Source organism: Epargyreus clarus, unplaced genomic scaffold (assembly GCF_041222505.1).
Source record: "Epargyreus clarus isolate Ecla_fem2 unplaced genomic scaffold, WU_Ecla_fem_2.2 ptg000014l, whole genome shotgun sequence".
Lineage (NCBI taxonomy): Eukaryota > Metazoa > Arthropoda > Insecta > Lepidoptera > Hesperiidae > Epargyreus > Epargyreus clarus.
Window position 1 is genome coordinate 4534790 of NW_027332222.1, and position 23766 is coordinate 4558555.

The 23766-nt window shown below is 33.8% G+C and overlaps 2 protein-coding genes across 2 annotated transcripts; one reads left to right on the plus strand and one right to left on the minus strand.

The window, feature by feature from the left end:
• Positions 1-53: 53 nt before the first annotated feature.
• On the minus strand, positions 54-23106 carry LOC140747239 (circadian clock-controlled protein daywake). Its single transcript, XM_073079542.1, has 5 exons — positions 22945-23106; positions 17316-17407; positions 9968-10116; positions 4171-4304; positions 54-1207 (listed from the first exon to the last, which is right to left on the minus strand). Exons 1-5 carry the CDS (start codon positions 22997-22999, stop codon positions 909-911), a joined length of 729 nt encoding a protein of 242 aa, XP_072935643.1. The 5' UTR covers positions 23000-23106; the 3' UTR covers positions 54-908.
• Positions 13269-15133, plus strand: LOC140747397 (uncharacterized). The gene is made up of 2 exons (XM_073079828.1): positions 13269-13480; positions 13760-15133. The coding sequence occupies exons 1-2, from the start codon at positions 13430-13432 to the stop codon at positions 15131-15133; spliced, it is 1425 nt and encodes a 474-aa protein (XP_072935929.1). The 5' UTR covers positions 13269-13429.
• Positions 23107-23766: the final 660 nt, after the last annotated feature.

A 23766-nucleotide genomic window follows, 5' to 3' on the forward strand; every position in this document is an offset into this window, starting at 1 on the left:
ACAATAATACAAATAATTGTAATATTTGTATGAGAATCTAATTCCCGCCTAAAACACGGCAAGCAAAGGTAACATAATGCATATGACAGAAGTATTTATCCAATGCCATTATGTAATAAAATTATTTTTAATTAAACCTAATAAAAACAACGTTTAAATTATTCCACATGAAAACGATAAAAATTAAAATATTTCCTTATGATATTTTATGAAATTATTTTTATCTGTATCCTATTTATCCTCGCTTATTCATGTAAAGTGAAAAATTATATTGTATATCAAATAATTGTGTATTGAAAATATTGTTAACCAAAAAATGTTTTTGATAGTTAGTGAAGTGAGATTTTTGAAGTAAAATCAAAACCGAAAACAATACTAACAAATTAATCATAATGCCCAAATTAAAAATAAAAAAGTCTCCATTAATGCACACTAGCGCCATTTACTTTAACATTTTTAGCGTTATGTTCGCTACCGTTTTCTTTCCCTACGTTTTTAAGTTTCCCTTAGATTCTAGCGTTTGATTAGAAAATAACGTGCAATTTTACACTATTAAGCTTATATACAAAATTTTATACATTATCCCAAAGTGTACTAGCTCGATTCTTAGTATTTGAAAACTACATTTCATTTTTATTTTTCGCATTTAATTTTTAAGAGAATTGCATTTTTATTATGTGAGTGACGAAGTCTTTAAAAAAAAAATAAAGAATTATTGTTTTCTTGCCAGCCTTAAATATTTTTGTAGTTTTCAAGCACTGAGATTATCTTAACACATTCAAAACTAATCCACTAAAATACTTACTATCACATTGCATAATTTTACACCTTAACACTATGAATCACCAATTGTCAATAGAATCACACGCACAAAAATAACTAAGAACATAATAACTATTTAATAACTATCAGGGAAATAACTCTTTGTAGGTGAATTTTGAGGTTATTTTATTTGCCATTTCCGTAAAGAGGTCCGCGAGACTGCGTTCTAGCACTGGACTTATTTCTTGGAGAAATACTTGGGAGTTTTCGTTTATGATCCTGTTGGTGGCCGGTCCGAGGACTGGGTCACCATCGAAGAGATTGGTCAGGTAGATGGATGACTGACCAACGCGCAGTTTCACTTTGAAAGGATCGAACTTCAGATACTCGTCTTCCCCGCGCTTTTCTTTGTTGCCTCTCATCGTGACGTTACACGCGTAATCCTCTGTAATGAAAAATGTAAATATAAATAAAGGTTATTTTCAAATCGTTTGTAATCGTGTGTTGTGTGTTGTTTGAAGGTGGTAGAACCCTTTGTGGTTCGACTCCGGCGGCACCACCGCCACACCTATTTCTACCTAATAACAGCAGTGTTAGGCGCAGCTGTGTTCCGGTTTGAAGGGTGTGGTAAGGGAGACAGACTTTTCCGAGGCGTTCCAGCTTAGTCCTCAGGGGTAGCGGCGCATCTGTGGCCGACTTCAGGTAGGAATATCAAATCCTATCTGGGGTTGATTACAGATGTCCATGGGCGGCAGTAGCCACTTACCATCAGGTGGACTGCATGCTCGTCTGCTACTCTTATATTATAAAAAAAAAAAAACCTAGGACTAATTCATGTATTCGTTCCTCAAACAATCCACACAACTACATGTATAACATAATGGAAAGATCTTAAATAAACTATTTTAGAACATTTGTAAGAAATCGTATATTTTTACGAAAATAAATAGTCAAAATTGAATATTCTTAATGTGAGTCGGTATAATAGCTTACGAGTAGATTATAAATTCTGTAATACATACAATTTATATTACTCATTTTTAGAAAGGTTTTGTAAGCTAATGTTTTAATTAGGTACTTATTTAGGTACTTGTTCATATAGGAAGCTCGAATACATCATTCATTTGATTTTGCATCATAATACCTTCGCAAGAAAACAACTGTCGAAGTATTTGACCGCAATGTCGCCATTGTGGCTGAACCTATGGGTCAGTCTTAGGGTTGGCAAAAATTTGTTTTCTAAATGGAAAAACAAGCATGGTCCACTCATTACTGTCCCACTTCTGAGCACGGGTCTCCCAGAGTGAGATTTAGTTTGGGGAGTAGAGTCAGAAGTGAGACATAAAATGGGAAACAGTCAATTTAAGGATTAACAATTTAAATCAAATCAAGGGTAGATACTGATCATAATGTAAAAAAATCAATGGTTGCTTGTTCCAAGTTCATTTACTTATTTTTGAACACGTATCAAAGACACTTACAATACAGAGATGCCAGAATATTAATACATAAAAGTATTTACTTGCAAGGGTTATTTTTATTATATATTTTTTACAATATAATTAGGTACGCTGCATGCTGTTTCAAACTTTGATTAAAATCTTTAAATAACATAATCAGTACTATTTTAAAATTAGATTACTTATTTGATATTTTTATTATAATCGCTTTAATTAAATTGTTTTTGCATGTGTTTTATTTGTGTATAATAAGTCTTATTTTATTAAAAAAGCAATCTTACACAAGTGTTGTCACAGCCCTTACACAGCGGCCATCATTTATGCAAATTGCGCGCTATAAATGAATGGCTCCATAACATTAAAATATTGTTTCTTTAACAACTGTGTTAAGGAAATAAAGTCCCATTATGATAATGTATTTGTTGCAGAACGTGTGACAAATAACATAGAATTCTAGTCTTATTCTGTAACGAGCTTTTGCCCGCGGCTTCGCTCGCGTTACGAAGTAATATTTTCATCCCCTATTTTATCCCTTTGGGTTTAGAATTAATCAAAATCCTTTCTTAGCGGATGCCTACGTCATAACATCTATCTGCATGCCAAATTTCAGCCCGATCCGTCCAGTGGTTTGGGCTGTGCGTTGATAGATCACTATGTCAGTCAGACACCTTTCAGTTATATATATACTATATGAATATATATAACTATATAACTATATATATATATATATATATATATATATATATATATATATATATATATATATAATCATCAATTTGATTTTGAAATCAACGTAATTAATTCCTGCCCTTACTCGAAACTCGAACTCGTTAATTAGTAAATTAACTAACTAATATTTATCTTTGTCTTTAAATTATTAAGTTGGTAATTATTAACAATCATCTGTTTTGATAGTCTAAGAGTAAAACTAAAGGCAATTTTATTTTTGTATTAGCATCTTCGACCAAAAAAAAGACGCCGATATTTGTATAACGCTAAGTATATACAGTATGCGCACATAAACTACTATCCAAATTATACCAATTGCGGTCAACACAAAGATATTCAATTTATTCCATTATATAAAATTTCAAAGGCATTACCATGAACTTGTGTCATTAAATTATAGAAATACTAGCTGACCCGGCAAGCGTTGTGTTGCCATATAAATAAAAAAATGTTAAGGGTGAATAACCCTTATCACTTAGGGGTATGAAAAATAGATAATAGCCGATTCTCAGACCTACTGAATATGCATATAAAATTTGGTGAAAATCGGTAAAGCGGTGTCGGAGGAGTACGGTAACTAACATTGTGACACGAGAATTTTATATATAAGATTAATATTATCATCAAATAAAATTCACATTCGCAACATTCAGGAAATCAGACATGGCGTTCAAAGTAAAACAACTGCATAATGAGTTTCAATGCAAACTTCCGGGATCTTTCTTTTAGGTCTAAGGTTAGCAGGTCTATTGGCCCTCGGAAGCCCCTCATAAGGACGACCATTAGGTCATGTTTTTTCTAGAATCAACATGACATTGTTTTTTTGCAGTCGTATAGATAATTGCGCAGGTTTTCATTTTATTTAACTTAATTTTCAATCGAAAATTTATAAATAACGTTTTCGCTTTACGGTTAGAACTTGATTAATAAATATTAATAAAACAATTACAATAGTTTTACGCTATATCTTATTTGAAATCTTAAATAGCGACATTTCTAATTACCTCTCACTCATTGCCTATATTGTGTGAACGTGAAACATAGAAAATAGTCGCCATTTTGAATTACAATGAAATTATACAGACTGAAATGTCATAGACAGTGGAATTAAGATAAAATTGTATTATAATCATTAAATTTCATTTTAAACTAATATTATCTCGGAATTGAGTTGATGATGATGACTTTAGGATTGTTGGCGTAAAATCTCTATACATACTGAAATGTCCAGTGATGTTCCCTCTCCCCTGCAGCCTGAGCAGCAACACCTGGATGTCCATCTTGTACTTCCCGTTGAAGTCCAGCCGCGGCAGCAACAGCTTCATGTCAAACCGATTGTTGTCCAGGTCTGACCTGGAATTTTAATATTGTTGCCATAATATGATTTTATCTTTTGTCTGTGTTCTTTTTTCAAAAATATACGTTTTTAAATTGCTTTGAAAATGTGTATAAAATCAATGAAGTTATTTGAATAATAATTTACCACACTTTTATTAGCTTGACCTGTATGTATGTAACGGAATCTTTGAGCTCGACTTTTACCCACTTTGAACGGTCCGATTAATTTTAAAATTTTAAAAAAATTATCAAGAACCGATGACAATACTCGATTTAAATAATTTTATCCCATTCACGTCATCAGGTTCGTCAGGAATCGGGATTAATGATTTTCCTCGTGCTATTTTAGCGTGGTTTTTAGTCTTAAACTATAATTATTTTAATTTTAATGTTTATATATTAAGTTATATATTGTTTGACTATTTTGCTAAGCTTTGCAAGTTAATGTAACTGTACAGTATGTATTTGTGCAACACCTTATGTAATCAAAATGTCTACAATAAAATATAATATAATAAAATAATAATATAATAAAAATAACATCTACAATTACGAAAAACATTTGTCAAAATAATTAAACGGCAAAATAATCTTAAACCATTATCACCTATTCAGTTCTTTGTATGATGGTAGTTAGCACAAATAATGAATACTGTTCAGTATTTAGAACTGGTCGAAATACTGATTATAAATAAAAGGAGTAAATTCAAAATTTAAAAGGTTGACGTTTCTGTCATAACACACATTGTGCGGACAGTCGGTATTCAGATTTCGTCACGGGACGTATAATATATTTATATTTATTACGGGGGTCCTGGGGACCTATTTGGACGCCGCGAGTGTGTGTGCATCACGGTTGATCGGTCGCCGAAGGGAGCACCGCACCACTCTACGGTATTTATATAATTTATTCACCTACACTATCGTCACTAGCGCACAAGGGTTCCAAATTATATTTCGGATTAGAAACCAGCGACCTAAAACTCTACATTTTGGTCCTTCGAGCCGGATTCGGGTTTCCGTGCTCGCAAGTATATTCTTGTGTGTTGGTGAACAGTAGTGTAGACATCGGTACACGTCCACGTCGTTTGTAAATACTTTGCGGGATTATAAGTATTTACAGCGGCTGGACAAATTCAAAAAACTGTGTACTCTACAATTATTACGTAGGGATACACGTATTTATTTCGGTTACTATTTTATTTATGTACATCGGGTACTACAAGAAACGTCAACGGTTTTAGGCGTTTTTTCGGACTATTATTAGTGTTTCGGTCGGGTTTGTATTGAGCATTCTCCTGTTTCGGGTTGTGTCGGTTGAAGGTGGTAGAACTCTACGTGGTTCGACTCCGGCAGCACCACCGCCACATCTATTTCTGCCATTACAGCAGTGTTTAGAGCTGCTGTATTTTGGTTTGAAAAAGGTGTGGTAAGGGAGATATACTTAATCGAGGCGTTCCAACTTAGTCCTCAAGAGTAACAGCGCACGTGTGGTCATTTACACCAGGTGGAGGTGGACTGCATGGTCGTTGTCTACTCTATTATTTCGGTCGGTTTTATTTCGGTTTGGATTTTATTATTGCGGATTATAATTTACATTCGGTAATATTTTGTGCTTTCATATTTGTCAAGTCGGTTGACATATAATTTTGTGACAGCGTTCTATCGGTTTAAATTTAATTTAATTTTTTCTTATTTCATTTTTTTGAAATGGCTCCTAAATCTAAACAAAGGTTGAATAAATTAAAATACGATTTAGCAATCCATAATTTGGATTCTATTTACGATCTTTCTCAGCGGGAACCTAAATCTGAAATAGATAAAAATAATTTTAAAATACGGTATCATGATTTGGATCGTAATTATGAAGAATTTACGTCGATGTTTTTGGAGCTGCAATCGGAATTGGACGAAGGCTCTGATGTGGATTATTCGGACGATTTTAAAAAATATAATGGAATATATTATGATATCAAGAGGAAGTTTTTAGAAATATCATCTTCGGAGGCTGAACATGGTTCGGAGTTCAGGTCAATGGATGATGGTGACAAGCGGAAGCGGGTGGTTTTACCACGAATACAAATTCCTACATTTTCGGGAAAAATAGAAGAATTTGTTTCATTTATGGATTTATTCAATTCTTTGATATGTGAAGATAATGCTTTATCTGATTCGGAGAAAATGTATTACTTATTAGGTTCATTGGCTGGAGAACCAAAGGTTTTATTGCAACACTTATCTATTTCGGGAGATAATTTTTCGGTTGCTATGGATCTATTGAACAATAGATATAATAATAAAAGATTGTTAGCAGATAAACTATTTTATAATTTGTTTTATATTTCACATGTCACCAAACATTTAAGTTCTATTAAATTATTTTTAAATACATTATTAGAAAATACGAAAGCGCTAGAAAAGATGAATTTTCCGGTTGATCAGTGGACTCATTTACTATTTTACATTAATTTTCAAAAATTAGATAATAGTCTAAAAAAAGGTTTTGAAGAACGGTTTACAGGAAAGGACTTTCCGGAATTTAAGGATTTAATAAGGTTTTTGGAAAATGAACTTAGGATTTTAGAGTCAAGTGGTGATTCACATCGGACATATGGCACTACTAAAACTCATGCGGCATTTCAGGAAAATAGGCAGGTAGGCTGCAAATGTTGTAAAAAGGGAATACACCATCTTTCCAAATGTAATAAATTTTTATCTTTAAGGGTGGGTCTTAGGAAAGACTTTATTAAAGAAAATAAACTGTGTTTTAGATGTTTTAACTCTCATAAGATAGCGGACTGTCAATCTTCATGGGTTTGCTTTAAGTGTAAGTCACCTAAGCATCATCATCTTATTCACATGGATTTACCTCACTATCAGACAGCATCGAGCAGTGCAAGGTCGGCGGCGACACCTACTGTGACCGGTAACAGTAGGGCACATGCCTCTAATGTTGTCGCGGATAGGGTGGAGGATAATCCATATACTGCATCTGTTAGCGGATCTAACAGGGCAAATATTACGGTTTCGAATCAAGGTGGTGCTTCGTTGACTTCTAACATGATTGAAGGTAACATGTTTAATCGTACGGTTCTTTTGTCTACGGCCATGGTGCATATTAAGGATGAACATGGTCAATATCAAGAAGCGCGTGCATTATTAGACAACGGTAGTCAAGGCAGTTTTATTTCGGAGAGTTGTGCCAATAGATTAGGTTTAAGGCGGTTTAGGACGAATGCTTCTACAGTCACGGGACTGAGTGGCATACCAGTGGATAGTGGTAGAAATGGGGTTAATTTAACGATTCGACCGCGGTTTTCACGTCGACCGTTATTGGTATCTACCGCTACTATTTTAAATAAAATAACTAATCAGTTGCCTAGTTTCAATTTACCTCAAGAGATTTGTAGTCATTACAAAGGACTACCTCTTGCGGATGAATATTTTTACCTTAGTCGGGAGGTTGATATTTTAATCGGTGCAGATTTATTAGGAGAGGTTATGCTCGGGGATATTGTTAAAATAAACAATGATTTGCCTCACGCTATACAAACTATTTTTGGTTATGTATTGTCCGGGCCTTTTTCATACGTGGTAAATAATGATAAAGGTGCCCAGAATATTAACGTTTGCCAAACTTTCACGAATACAAAATCGGATAATTTTGTACATAAGGTTAGGGACATTAACGACAATTCTAGTGCCATTGCGGATTGGAGACATTTAGATCATAAAATTAGTCATCAACGGGATGATACACGGCGATATGCGGTAGGTTCGTCATATTTACCAGATACGTTTACGGTAAATAATTATTTTTCATCAGTGAGAAAACGGTTCTCTGATATGAAAAGACGACGTGCGGTAAATAAGTTTCGGAAAAAGGTTGTAAATTTTATTTAGCGGTTTTACGGTTTTAGATATATTTTTATGTTGTTAATTAATTCAATTCTTTTTATTGGTAAAGGTCTATTATTTTCGTTGTAGGATATTTTGTTTTATGTCAAAATGGATTGACACATTTAATGGTTTCATTACCTACGGATAGGGTGAATGCCACCGGGGTATTTCACATTGCAAACGGATTTGCTTTTCCTTTGTTTTGAACATTTTCCTTAATTACCAGGGTTTCGCGGTTAAGGAATCCTAAAAGCTTATGGTGTATATCTTTTATTTTTTATTTGTTATTGTGCAAAGGTTGTAAAATGTACTATTGAATCAGCGAATTACGACGGAAGCTTTTCTTGTAGCATTAACTACATTTACTTCTCGGCGGAGTCTTTCACATGTCATTCGGTTCGACTGTGGGACAAATTATACAGCTGAAAGAAAACAATAGATTGAAGAGATGTTAATTGGCGCAAGCTCTTTATCAAAAGATTTTGAAGAAGATGGAGAAGTCAATATCTTCACTCGCTTCAAACTAGAAGTAAATGGATAAAACCTGGAGGATTACCTAAAATTGGAGATTTAGTTTTTTAAAAGAAGAAAACTTGCTTTCTTTAAAACGGAAATTAGGACGGATTTTGGATTTCGTGTTACTGCCTGAGAAAGATTAGTGTATTACTGGGATAGTTAAACTGAAAACAACATCGGTTATATTTATTCGGCCAATGGTTAAGTTTTGTAGGCTGCCTTCGGAATAGGGTTGTCACAAACTTGTTTGTGTTAATTTATGTTTATTATATGTTCGGTGTAAGCTTTTATTTTTTGGATTTTGGTTGATAAAGGCTTGGCCTTTCTCGGGCGGGGGTATGTTCAGTATTTAGAACTGGTCGAAATACTGATTATAAATAAAAGGAGTAAATTCAAAATTTAAAAGGTTGACGTTTCTGTCATAACACACATTGTGCGGACAGTCGGTATTCAGATTTCGTCACGGGACGTATAATATATTTATATTTATTACGGGGGTCCTGGGGACCTATTTGGACGCCGCGAGTGTGTGTGCATCACGGTTGATCGGTCGCCGAAGGGAGCACCGCACCACTCTACGGTATTTATATAATTTATTCACCTACACTATCGTCACTAGCGCACAAGGGTTCCAAATTATATTTCGGATTAGAAACCAGCGACCTAAAACTCTACAAATACTTTACCCGCAATTATGTCACACCAATTACATACATATTGGCATACGTCAATATTAATACAATATAGATTAACCACGTAGGCATTTAGTTTGTTATTTACTAGAAGAATGACTAATACGTAACTGTTGCTTGTGACTAAAACGCATCGCATCTCGCATCTAAAACATTCTCAATGTTTTTATTATTATTTCTTTCATATTAAGAATAGAAGCACAATTAATAAATCTGTTGAGAATGAATGAAATAAAATATTCATTTCCAACACTTCTGTTACTACTTAAATGGAATAGATTGGTTACGAGACAGGGGAGACGTAGCAATGGTATTACAATTACTTACAAGTCCCTTCATGGTATAGTTGTGATCAGAAGGACGTCCTTCGGAAGGACCACCGCCACACCTATTTCTGACTAATATCAGCGGTGTTAGCTGTTAGCTGTTAAACACCCTGGGGCAAGGGCGACATATCTATTTTGGACATACCAACAAATCTGTGGTCGACTTCAGGTAGTCCTCTTCTTGCTTACGATATAAACAAAGACACTCCACCTTTGAACTTGACCACTGCCTTCTCTTACTTACTTCAATTCCTCAATGATGAAGTTGCTGGGGCCTCGCACCTTCACGTCGTTGACGACTGCGGTCAGCTTGGCGCCCTGGGGACCGCGGGCCAGCGCGATCTGGCCCAGCGAGAGCGGCTCGATACCCGGCACGTCTAGTTCAGGAATACCCTGAGAAAGCAATATATAATCGTCAATTACAGTATATTTAGTAATAATGATAACAATAAATGAAAATAAGGTATACCTTGAATTAATTGGAAGATATTAAGTAACAAAAAATGTTTATCATTATGATTAAGATGTTATTTTTGTTTAAAGTATGTATAATAGACATGAATAATTATTTATGAATAATTATTTTAAAATGACCTATTTTTACTATATTCAAATCATATTAACCCTCTTGTTCAGTTTCAGTCAACCTACGAATGTAGAAAATTTTTAAAAATGGCTAACTTAACTATTCGCTACAAAAATACAGAATCACATGGAAACCATACCAGGTCAATCTATACAATGATTACCTACTTAGTTAAAGCATATTGCATGAAACTCTAAAAATGAATATAAAAACATAACATTATTTATATTCTACTTGTACAAAAGTACAGGAAAGCTACTATATATTAGGTAGGAAATAACTAGGTAGGGTGGTTCCCTAATGTCCATAATAGTACAAAACACTAGAAGTCACAAGGACACACATGAACCTAAGTGTTCTCGTGTCATCTTAACCCACTTGTCCCGGTGTCGAAACCCCAACGACAATGACATACTTTCCAATTTACTCGCAAATATTTTCATTACGCTTCAGTGAGTGCTGGTTTATCGAAGGTTACGATTTAATTCGTGTAAGGCATGTTATGAAAGTAAGACAAATGGACAGACAAGTGGATGTATTTATATCGTTACAGAGTTGCTGGTTTTACAGGACTAAATTCAGGTTTAGGGGTATGCTTCAAGGGAGCCAAGTTGACCAACCCCTATAAGAAACATAATCTGTTATTTAAATATTATCGAGTCAATGAAAAAGATACTATGTGTAGATGCCATGTATAAATTATTAGCTGTAAAATAAGTCCGTAAAAACAGGTCGTCAAGATTTTCAAACTTGATCATGTTAATTGGCTTTCAATTCTTGCTACGTTGCAATTTCTTTCTTTGTATTTCCTTGTATTTGTACATCATTGTATCAGTATCTGAATAATAAAATAAAGCAAATAAATGAAAATTAAGTGATAAGTATTAAAATAAATAATGATTTGAAAAATTGATGTTATATTAGCGCTATTATATACTCGTATACTTAGAATTGCTAAACTCCATTTCTTCTTTTCAATTTCTTAGTAAACAACAAAAGTTCTTAAATCAGAAGGTAACAGATTAATAACGAAGTTAGTTACCATACGATTAAAATTGTTGTCTAAATTAGTCACATTTTTATTAGGAAAATATTACACAAAACTGCGAAAACCTATTTTTTCTCGAGATAAAACTTGAATATCCCTCACAAATGTATTTCAGAAATAGAAATATCTATGTAATACTCTTTGTTGCTATTATTGCTATCGAAGTAAATAAAAGTCTCAGAACCTATTACATTAAGATATGAAGTAAAAAGAAATACAATTACTGCAAATATATTTTATGAAACATTTAATATATACAATACTGTCTTTGTGTACAATTATTCGATGCTATTTCAATAATTGTAATCCTTACGTGTTTTTAAACAATATTAAAAAAAATATTCTCTTTAGTTATTAAGTATCAACATGAACTCTTTATAGTTCTTAATAATATGCGTATGTATTTTATTAACTTAATATAATTTATTCCAAGTCGGTCAAAAACTGAGTAAATTGTAACTCACTCCGCACGAGCTTAATAAAACCTTATGTTTAAATCCTTATGATAATGTGTTTTCAAATACTATTTCGTTCAACATTAATAAAGTAAAACAACTTGTATTTCTTAATAATGCTTATGTAATTAATTATTTTATTAATATAATATTATTATGCAATATGGCTTTGTTTATTGTTACAAACATAAACCATGATAATAATTGTATCAAGGTTAAAATGAATATGGTAATTAATAATTTAATGAATACAATTAATACTTATGAATGTAAATTATTATAATGACAATTTTTCTTTATTTTTCTGTTATAAATTTTGATAATTTTATTTAATATATATTTGTATACCTGACAAGGTGGAATATAGCGCACTACATGTAACTTTTTAATACCTGTGTTTTTAATACCTGTATTCACAATTAAAGAGATTTGATTTGATTTCATTCGAATTGAAAAATTCAAAAAGATTTTTATTGCACAAGTTCACGTTACATATTTCAAATAAATAATTGTACATTACGACAAACTACGTCGTATTAAGTCACGGCTTTAAAATTACCGCCAAAAGTAAGTTTCCGACAATTGCGTACTCGCCGGCGGTTATTGTAATTACGGCGTAAAAAGTAAGAGGATATCCTATTACGGCAATTTACGCGAGGAAATCAACCTTTTATTAGGTAACGACAAATTGAGCAACTTAGCCTCGGTAGTGTCAATTAGATTGAGAACTTGGATTTTCTTTTGTCGTGCATATTTGTCGTACTTAAATATTTCGTCGTGCTTACAGGTACATAGGTACTGTTTATAGGTACAGTCAATTACGTTTCTTTACGGACGGCAATCCTTTTCACTTGTCAGTCCTTCGACAGCCCAGTTAAGTGGAAAAGGCACCCCAAATGAAAGTCCAAAAGTTTGACCCCTAAACACGCATTTTTCATTAAGTACGTAGGCTTTAGAAGTTAACCTTTTTTAATTATGAGAGTATATAAAAAAATGGTACTGCTATAGAATTGGAATTGCTATAGTACATTTTAGCGTAGTGGACTAAAAACTATTATATAAAGTGTCAGAATACCGCTATTTGCCGTATTTTGGTTTATCCGAAGAACCGTATGTAATCATTATACACTTAAATTTTTCACTTCAGTATCTGTTAGGGTAACAAAGACTACTACGACGAATATGAATTAAATAAAAAAATAAAAGTTGATGGTGGGGAACTCCCGAACTTCCACTTCACCGCATTCGCGGGTTCGATCCCCGACCATATCGTAATGATGAATTTAGATTTCTGTTTCTGACTGGGTGTTTGCGTATTTGTCTGTGTGTGTGTCCGGGGCACCCACGACACAGAGAATCCTAGTGTGGAGCTGTGAGAGTAGAATTTTTATTTATTTAATTTTATCCAAAAACAATACCAATGCGTAAATCCGGGCTGACGTATTTGTTCAGAACACACCTGGCACACTATCAGAAAACATTAGGTAGTTAAATGCTACGTGCCCAACGAACTAATGATAACACCTAACAATGACCATTTATGACGAAGAACTGACACATTCCATCAGACTGTCTATATAAAACCTGTGCTCTAATTCGTATCTCATAGAACCAATTATGGAGTGGTGCCAGCTGGCGATCATTGCAGCATTTGCTCTGCTGCTGCAGGTAAGGATTTTTAAATAGTAATGAAGTTGCGAATTATAACAATCTTTTGAATTTGGTAGAACTATTTGTGCTTCGACACCGGCGTAACCGCCGCCACACCTATTTCTACCTAAAAACTGGTCAAATCTACCTAACCCGGATATTTAACCCAGTATTGTTTACTTGTTAGGCAATTATCAATTTTTAATTTGATGCATATTGAAATGATGATGCATGTTGAAATGTAAGGCAGCAGTGTAGATTTCCTATTTGATATTGTTATTTAACATTATTTTTCAGAGTGATGTTGAAGCGCGTAGTTGTCATAACCGTAAAACGGTGATCCAAATACGGATACCGAGTAACACCAACGTGACCATAAAATATCCGACTAAAGTGGAGCCAGTGAAGTTCGTGCCCGACCCTGGAAACTCACAAGTAGCTGAAAAATGTATCATTTGCAAGGGTAGGAGGTGCCATAAATGTAATAAGAATGACAATCAAAGTGTCGGCTCGGCTAGTTCAAGCGCTCCAGTCGTAACAAATATTATAATCGATCTGAAGCGAAACAAACCTAGTCCCCCACCTTCTTCTCCACCGTCTGGAAGTTCGCCCCCATCAGGAAACGCACCACCACCTGGAAACGCACCACCACCTGGAAACGCACCACCACCTGGAAATGCTCCTCCATCTAAACCGTCAGGATCACCACAAAACGATGGAACACTAGTCGTAGTTCAAAACTCTGCGGCGGCATTTGGCGCAAGTGACTCAGTCGCAAAAAATGGCGGCGGTGAGGCAGCCGCATCATCTGTGGCATCAGCAGCTACATCCGACACTGTTATTGGTTCCTATGATCAAGAGAACTCTGGTAATGGACAAAACGTTGAAGATATTATCATAAACGATGCCTCTAAATCTGTTGCGGACTCTTCCGCTTTTAGTGGTAGCAAAACTAATTCGCCCGCTTCGACACCTAAGCAATCGGAAAATGAAAAGCCTAAACAACCAAGCCCACCAACACCAAAACCAGCGCCCGAAAAAGAAAAACCCGCCCCAGAAAAAGAAAAGCCTGCTCCAGAAAAAGAACAGCCTGCCCCAGAAAAGGAAAAGCCAGCCCCAGAAAAACAAAACCCTGCTCCAGAAAAAGAAAAGCCTGTACCAGAAAAAGAAAAGCCCGTGCCAGAAAAAGAAAAACCTGCGCCAGAGAAAGAAAAACCTGGCCCAGAAAAAGAAAAACCTGCCCCAGAAAAAGAAAAGCCCGTGCCAGAAAAAGAAAAACCTGCGCCAGAAAAAGAAAAACCTGCCCCAGAAAAAGAAAAACCTGCCCCAGAAAAAGAAAAACCTGCTCCAGAAAAAGAAAAACCTGCCCCAGAAAAAGAAAAACCGGTCCCAGAAAAAGAAAAGCCTGCCCCAGAAAAACAAAATCCTCCTCCCGAAGAGAACGGTAACGGAAAGGACGGTAAAACGGTAGATGAAGCGTCGTCTGCTGCTATAAGTGCATCGAAAGCTGTAAGCGAAGACAAGGGAACGAAGGAGGCTGCGGAGGCTACTAGTGTGGCAGTGGCATCGGCAGAAAGTACCAGCGATGCAGCTGAACCTCCTGGAAAAGATACTGATGCTGCCAAAGCTGAAGCTGTAAGTGCAGCAAAAGCTGCAGCAGTAAGTAACTAACAAAAACAAATAGTGGAGAAAAAGTGAACCATATGAAGTAGAAAAATTGCAGTCGCAAATGCAATCAATTCTGAGATGATGAATACAAACGAACTTTAACGAAAAAAATATATAGAACAATCATATACATTACATATACATACCACGACAATAGACTTGTCTAAGAATAGTATTTATAATCCTACAAAAGTTACAAAATCTAACATTATTCATAATAACTAAAGTCTATTAAGAATCGCAAATCATTAAGAATATGACATTTCATCCACTATAAAATCTATGTATATGTAGATATTATATCTGTGATAAATTGATTAATTAATAAAGATATTAAGATTAATTACGATTTTATTTGTCTCTTTCTTGCTCTGCTTCAATATAGTTTGGAGAAAACATTACTAAATAAATTAATGTAATCGCAATTTATTATAACTTTTAAAACTCATATTTCTTTAAAAACCTGTTTAAAATAATGCCGTTAATAATGTCTCTACATAATTTATAATCTATATAAGAAAAATAAATATCTGTTATTTTTATTTACAACTTTGTTTAAAAATAAATCTTAGAATAACTTCAAAAGATTTCAAAGATTTATTCATCATCATATACCTATATACATACAAGCAAACTTAATATCGTAAACAGCTGCTATAGTTATAAAACTGTGTTGCAGCTATTTACGCCAACCTTCGGACACAGGAGAAGTACATATATACTAGTAAAACATTTGATTTATACAATTCTATAACTATATAATCCTTACGAAACAAATATTAATAAATGTATAAAATTAACTTTGTAGTAATACATAAATAAATAAACAAAACAAAATAAATAAAATTAATAAGTAAAGAAAAGGTATGAATGTGTTGTGTAGGTGTGAGTGTATGTTAGTGTGTGTGTAGTGTCTGTGTATATGTATGTGTGTGCGTGTGTATATGCTACTAAATGTATATCTTGGGTGTAACATATTGTTAGAGTCCAGTCACAATAAGTTCAGTCTGATCGTATGTAAGATTTTGTAGATAGTCTGTAATTAAGTTCCTGCATTCACGGTATGAAAGTGGATACATATTTAATTCTTTATTCATTTTATTATATATTGTACAGGATAGATAGTCATAGTGTCGTCGTGCAAGTGCAGTGCGACAACTTTTTATTTCGCAGATCAGTGCACCCGTCTTGTATTAGAGACTGTATTAACTGTGTTAATAATACGCGGGCGTTACTTATAATCTGAGCTTATAATCAATTTATTAATAAAAATGTTTGTTTGTAGTTTAAGGTTATAAGGACTTGTTCACCTCGACCTTAGTTCCATTATTCGCTCTACTGGAATCTATATTATCATCGATTCATTGCTGTATAACTGGAGAAGAATTTTTAGATCAAAAGGATAAATATAATTCATAATTATGGTCAAAACCGGGTTACCAAATCCATATCTTGAATAAAATTATAATAAAACGAATATCATAAAAAATGTGATGTAATATATAATGTATCATCCTAATTCAAATCAATTTATTTATTGCTCATTGTTAGTTATTAAACATATTTCTTACATAGTTGCTTAATCTCCCACTGGCTTACATATATCCGTCTTATCTACATACTATATTTATAATTTTCACAGTTCCAATAAAGAATTGGAGTGAGAGAAGAATGAGAGTGATTAGAGGAAAATATTAAGGGTTTGAAAATATGAAACTTTGGCTTCAATCAAATATCCATTGAAGTATCATCATCGTAAACATTTTATTGTCTTTCCACTAGAAATGGATATCTCAAGATGGAAAGAGTTTAAGGCGTATTTGTAATCGTTAGACATCTAATACATTATCCTATCATTGTTCTAAAAGACTCTCCACCCTTTTTATATAAGACCCTGATGTTTAATAGTCACTGCCAACACTGGACATATGTAATAAACTCCAAGTAAAAAGGTTCTACCTGTTGTGCTTATCTCAGATTTTTTACTACTTCTGAGCACTAAGATAGTCACACCAAAGTCAGCATCAATATTTATCGAAATGCCGAACTGCTCTAAAAATGAGTGCGGCTGTTTTATCTCCCCGATCAAATTAAACTGACTCTAGTACCTTTAAAAATCTTTTTTCAACAAATGACTACGTATGAAGAGAATTTTTAATATGTCTTAAGTAGTTTATAAAATTACCTTAATTATCTTTGGTCGCAGCTCTTCTACGGAGTTCATGATGCACTTGTCCACGTTTGGGTCATTTCGCTGGCACACTTTTATGTAGGACGCTGGAAAATTAAGAAAAAACACTTAAATATTACGAAAACACGTTAATATTACTCTAATAAAATAAATTATAGTTTAAATTATTTGATTTCATTTTTAAAGCAATATTAATGACTAGTTGACCCGGCAAACTTTATACCGCCTCAAAATCTATTTATCAAATATTTTTTTTTATAAAATATAGCCTATGTTACTCGTGGATAATGTAGCTTTTGAATGGTGAAAGAATTTTTAAAATCGGTCCAGTAGTTTTTGAGCCTATTCATTACAATCAAACAAAGTTTTCCTCTTTATAATGTTAGTATAGAAGTATAGATCATGTATAAACGTTTGCGCTCAATGCGTTCTCTAAACTTTGGGTTAAATTTTATAGTTGGGGAGCCCAAGAGGGGATTTCGGGAGTGTCTCGAACGCGGCAGGCATGCACGACAGGCGCGGCAGCACGATCTCAAACAAAAACATTATAATGGCGTTCGAAGTACAGAAAAACTCGTCACACTGACGCCGTCTAATATTAAATTGACCGGTGACGTATATTTCAGATAAACCACCAATTGGATATAATATGTGGATGACACTGATGTGACACTGATCTAGTGCTAACATACAGTTGAATTTATTTGGTTTGTTATGATGTTGTCAGCACGGTCTTATAATATAATCCTAAAATAATCTCTAAAACCATTAATTAATACGTTTACTCATCTCATTATTGTTTAATTCATCGTACGTATTTTAATGCATAAACAGATAAATTACCATATAAGTAGACAATCATCTGAATTATTTATTAAAACTAAATATAAAACCTAATTACACATTTAAATAAGGTTACAGTATTAACATAACAGATTCTTCTTTGAAGTCGCTTGAAATAACTATTATAATGGTTTTAAAAATATATTATATTTTCCTCTCCTTATCTAATCTAATCTTCTAATCTTATTTTATGTGCGTATTAGAAATTAATTTTCACTTGCTACACGATGAAGGAAAACATTGTGAGGAAACCTACATACCTGAGAGATTTTTAAATAAAAAAAAAACTCAAAGGTATATGATATCTACCAATACGCACTTGAACAGCGCTGTGGACTATGGCCTAATCCTTTTCATTATGAGAGGAGACCCGTGCCCACCTGTGGGACAGTAATGGATTGCTGATGATGATGATGATCTAATCTTATTGTGTTAATGAGATCGGCACGACAACGTTTGTTATTTTATGACAATAAAGTTTTCACAGTTAATGTCACTTTAGTATGTCCTATCGACGTGGGGGATAACAAGAGCCACAAACGATATCAAGAGAATACACAAGACACAAGGCGTTCCGTCTAATACCAGGTGGCTGGCATTACCGTTTCATAATCTTTAAATAGAAATAACAGAAATATTATAAAAAAAAAAAAAACAAAAACGCGAGTTCTTAAAAATATAGCCCACAATTTAGCTAATCAAACGATACATAATCATTCAAGCCGCAAAACAAATAGACATTCATTACTCCGCTACGCCTCAGTTGGGTAAAATGGTTTATTGATCCATACTAAAGTAACACTTAGCTTACAATCCATTACCGAGGGCCAAAAATCCAGATTTTAATCGACACTTATACAAGAATTAAAATAAAATACTGGCCCTACGTTCCACCGGACCGGATTACGGCTTCACTGATGATGCAAGGATGCAGCGTCACGGTCGCCGGCGCAAACAAACCGAGTACTCGTTTGAATTTACTGAATATTGATGTTTTGGTAATATCTTTAATAGTACAGTTGATTATACACGTAGAAGGTGGTAGAACCGTTTGTGACTCGACTCCTGAACCACCAACGCAACATATGTTTCTGCCTAATAAATGCTCGCTGAGGTATGTATTTAATAGAATACAGCTTTTAAAGACTACCATGAAAAGTATACCACTTTAATGCCGACCGAAATAGCGTTTAACTTTATTATTACAAGGCAGCAATAGGTATCCTTTTTTTTTGTTGACGAGGCGGAAACCTTTAACCGAAAGGTACCCGGTGTCGTGGGAGCGACGGGGCCACGGGGTTATGTGGAACTTTTACCGCACTAAACCCCAGGTGACCGTCCTCGATGCTGTGTTGAGGATTCCGGGATCTTCAAAGGAACGCAACCGGAGTCCTCTAAGATAGGCAGGAGATACCGTAGCCCTATCTGGTCGAAGAACTACAGGGACAAGCAATAGGCCCTAGCAGTAAAACAAGGAAGGAACCAAACATTTTCAATGATATATTTTTTATATATCGTTGACCAGTTTGAGTACATTTTAGTCGTACGGACAAACACAATTTGAACTACTATTGGTATGTATTTATCATGCAAATAAGCTAAAAATATTGGCAATTATTTTAAAGACCTACTAGTACATAGCTTACAGACCAAAATTGAATTACACTTATTTGTACAGATTACATAAAAATATGATTACAAACATCAATGCATTCGTAATTGCAGCCGTGTTCATTTCGTACGACTGACCGCATTACAGTGTCATTTAACTCTCATAAATTGTGATACAATTTGATACGCGTATATTTACTAATATTTTGCAACGTGTGACGAAAACGGTTGTACGATAATGTGTATGTTGTAATAATCATCAGAGTGAATCAAATGTTATGAGTGATAAAAATGTTTCATCGAATCATCGAATGGTTTAAGTTTTACATTGAAACACAAGCACATCATCAAAATGGCAAGCAGTGGATGAGCTGTTCTTGTGATTTTTTTATAATATAGAAGTAGCAAACAGACATGCCGTCTATCTGACGGTAAGCTACTGCCGCCCATAGACATCTTTAATCAACCCCAGATAGGATTAGGTATTACTACCTGAGATTAACCACATATGCGCCGCTACCCCTGAAGGCTAAGTTGGAACGCCTCGGAAAAGTAAGTCTCCCATACCGCACCCTTCAAACCAGAACACAGCTGCGCTTAACGCTGCTGTTGTCAGGCAGTAATAGGTGGACATAATCAACCTCAGATAAGATCAGAGTTCTACCTGTGGTCGGCCACAGACATGTTGCTGACCCTGAGGAGTAAGTTGGGACGGTAATCAATCCAATTAAGGTTAGGATCTCACCAGGGGTCGAACATAGATGCAATGCTGCCCAGTAATTTTATTCTCAAAATTCTCAAAATGTACCGCTCAAAAGTGCAAATTGTACTTGAATGCAATATTCCGCGAAATTCTACCTATAGGTATATTTGTATAAACTCACATAATAATGATTTGATATGCGTTTATTTACGATACTGTCGTAACGTGTGATAAAAACGCTTCTACGATTATGACTACTGTTGAAATAATCTTCGTAGTAAACAAATACATTTAGGCCAGTGCAATATTTTTTAAGGATTTATAACATGAAAATTGTTAGTAAAGATATATGCCATAATCTTCGAAAAAAGTGATTAAAATACAGCTACAGTAGCAGCTAGTTACGGAGATGAAATGGGGTTACATATTAGGAATTATATTTTATGACGAGCTTAATAATATTACTTCGTAACGCGAGCGAAGCGAACTAAGAAGATTTATACAAGCTTTCATCCCCTATTTTATCCCCTTGGGAGTAGAATTGATCGAAATCCTTTCTTAGCGGATGCTTACGTCATAACATCTACCTGCATGCCAAATTTCAGCCCGATCCGTCCAATGGATTGGGCTGTGCGTTGATAGATCACTATGTCAGTCAGACACTTTGATATTTAGATTTCCAGAAAAAATACATCTCTTATCGATAAAGATACCAAAATGTAAGAGTCGTTCGTAATAAATAAGGCGGCAACTATATTTTTTCTAATAACATTTTTTGAGGAATACATTAATTGCCCAACGAATTTTCAAATTAATTTTCCAGAAGTATTTATTCAGATATGATTGATACAACACAATAATTTGCATCTAATAGCAAGATTCGAACTTTCCACCGTTTCTCAAATGTCTCGCGCCGCAGTGTAGTAATAGTGTGGCAAGAGACCGTAACGAAACAACTATTGTTTGTTTTTGGGTATCCCTTATTTATAAACAATAGTATAGTTGGCTATTTTGTTCCTTTTTCATTATTATTAACGCTAATCTTGCTTTATATAAGTTACGTGAATATAAATTACTTAAAGTTTATGTATATACATTATACATATAGAGTACAGTTATGTACAATTACACACAATATTTACATGTAAGTATTAATAATAAAGTATGAGTAGTATTTTAATGTAGGTGCATCCTATTTATTCTAAACTCTTAGCATCCATAGCACTATCCATTATTTAATAATTTGATAATTTTCAATGAAATTGACGAAATCAATGCGTAAAGTTCTCGTGATATTGCACAATGCTAAGCTTGGTACCTTAGTAGGGCTTAGTGCATGCTGCTGGGCATTTACTTTTCTTATAGGTCAAATTGTCTTTCGTTATGAAGAGATGTTCAAACAAAAGAACGCCAGCGGTAATAGATTTAGCACATAAATATTTTATCGTATAATAAAATCATTATTTGATTTAAAAAAAATGAAATGCGTAACTATAAAATAACTACCATTAAAATAACATAAAGTACATCATAGCTAATATGTACCTATACGCTATTTAAAGATTTAAAGATATTCATAAAATAGGTATAAATATCAAATTGGGTTTTCAAGTTGCTACATCGTTGTAAATTAAATAATATGAATATGGATATATTACGCACCATATTTTACCACATTTTAATCGTATTTTTTATTTGGAAATTACAATGTTTGACTATACAGGTGTGAATTTATCAAATAGGCCTTCAGGGCTAAATCCGAAACTATAAGGATTAGAGAAAAATGCTGAAGGCCCGTTTGAAAAATTCACCCTGTTTATTAAGGTAACTTACATAAATCTTTATGAAGATCAAGCCACTTAAACGGTAATGAAGTTAAAAGTGAAAACGAAATATGAAGCCAGGTTTTAAGTTACATCCATCGTAAGCCTGCAAAACGTTGTTACTTTACAGGTTTTCATGATATAATATTACGTTTAAATATATTGCGATTATTGATACACAATAAAACATATGAGGCAGCACTCAAAATATATTTCTCGAGTTTAAAATAAAATATAATTAATAGGCAAAGGCACGATCATTAGACGGGAATAACTAATATTTTGTTACATAAAATATAATATCTAAATTAACAGTAATCGTTATAATTTAAAGGCGCTACATTAATATTATTTGAGTGTTTTATGTAAATCGATAAACAATCAACACTTTTAGAATATGTTTTTGTGTAATCTTTATAAATGAGGTAACTTAAATAAACATGATGTATTAATTATTATTTCTGTACACTCATCATTAAAGTTTAAATTTCAAACGTCTCTATTACCAATTATTATTCGTACATATACCATCGAAAAAGCAAAGAACATTTTGTCTTTCTTTAAATAATTGACGTATGTTTTGTGGACTAATAAAAACTTAAAAACTAACACTATAAAATTAGGAAGTTATAAACAAACTTACGTATTTCAGCCGCAGCTAAGTGCAGCGCCACGAGTAGCGCCGCGGGAGCCAACATGTTGGAAGTTACACAAGAATATTCACTCGGAGAGCGTGGTCTCGGCCAGCCGTGGCGCGGTGTGGGCCGGCACTGAGCACCACCCGGCTAAGGACATGTGAATGTAACAGCCCTTCTATTCTGGATGAATTCAACCTTCCTTACGCCTAAACGTAGGACTGTACTACGTTTCCGTGCAAATCTCGTGACTAAAGCAATGTTCGATTGACACGTGCTTAGTTGGTCATTTGATTTGGTACAGTGAAGGGTCGTAAATAGTTTCTTTACAACAAAGATGTTTAATTCAAGTAAAAAAGAGGTCAACTACAAATAAAGATTTATGAACAAAATTATCTTCAGTGATAAAATGGATAAAACCAAAAAACTAATACGTTTTCATAATTAACCCTTTTTCGTACGTTTTTTTTTTAATTGAAAAAATAATGTTAAACAATGATAATATTAAAATTCAAATTGTTAAATAATATATTTGAGGTTTTACTAAATTAAGACTTACTTCGCAACTAACAAGGATTAATTACAAGATTAACGTTTATACCTTCAATGCTTAGGTTTGGTAATATTAAAGACTAACCTAACCTACCCATAACACTATAATTATGCTATTCTACTCTAATAAATAAATTCACTCCTAAAAATAAAATCACGCCTATAAAATAATATCACGCCAATTCTAAAGCCTATTCTTTTAACTACATTACAATGTAAATCATGTTATAAATCGGGTAAAATGGGGTCATCCAATTAATTATTATACCGCATAGTTT

Coding starts and splice junctions, on each gene's coding strand:
- LOC140747397 (XM_073079828.1), top strand. CDS start 13,430: ATGGAGTGGTGCCAGCTGGCGATCATTGCAGCATTTGCTCTGCTGCTG. Junction 13,481..13,759: donor CATTTGCTCTGCTGCTGCAG/GTAAGGATTTTT, acceptor ATTATTTTTCAG/AGTGATGTTGAAGCGCGTAG.
- LOC140747239 (XM_073079542.1), bottom strand. CDS start 22,999: ATGTTGGCTCCCGCGGCGCTACTCGTGGCGCTGCACTTAGCTGCGGCT. Junction 17,408..22,944: donor CTTAGCTGCGGCTGAAATAC/GTAAGTTTGTTT, acceptor TTAATTTTCCAG/CGTCCTACATAAAAGTGTGC. Junction 10,117..17,315: donor TGCGACCAAAGATAATTAAG/GTAATTTTATAA, acceptor TTGCTTTCTCAG/GGTATTCCTGAACTAGACGT.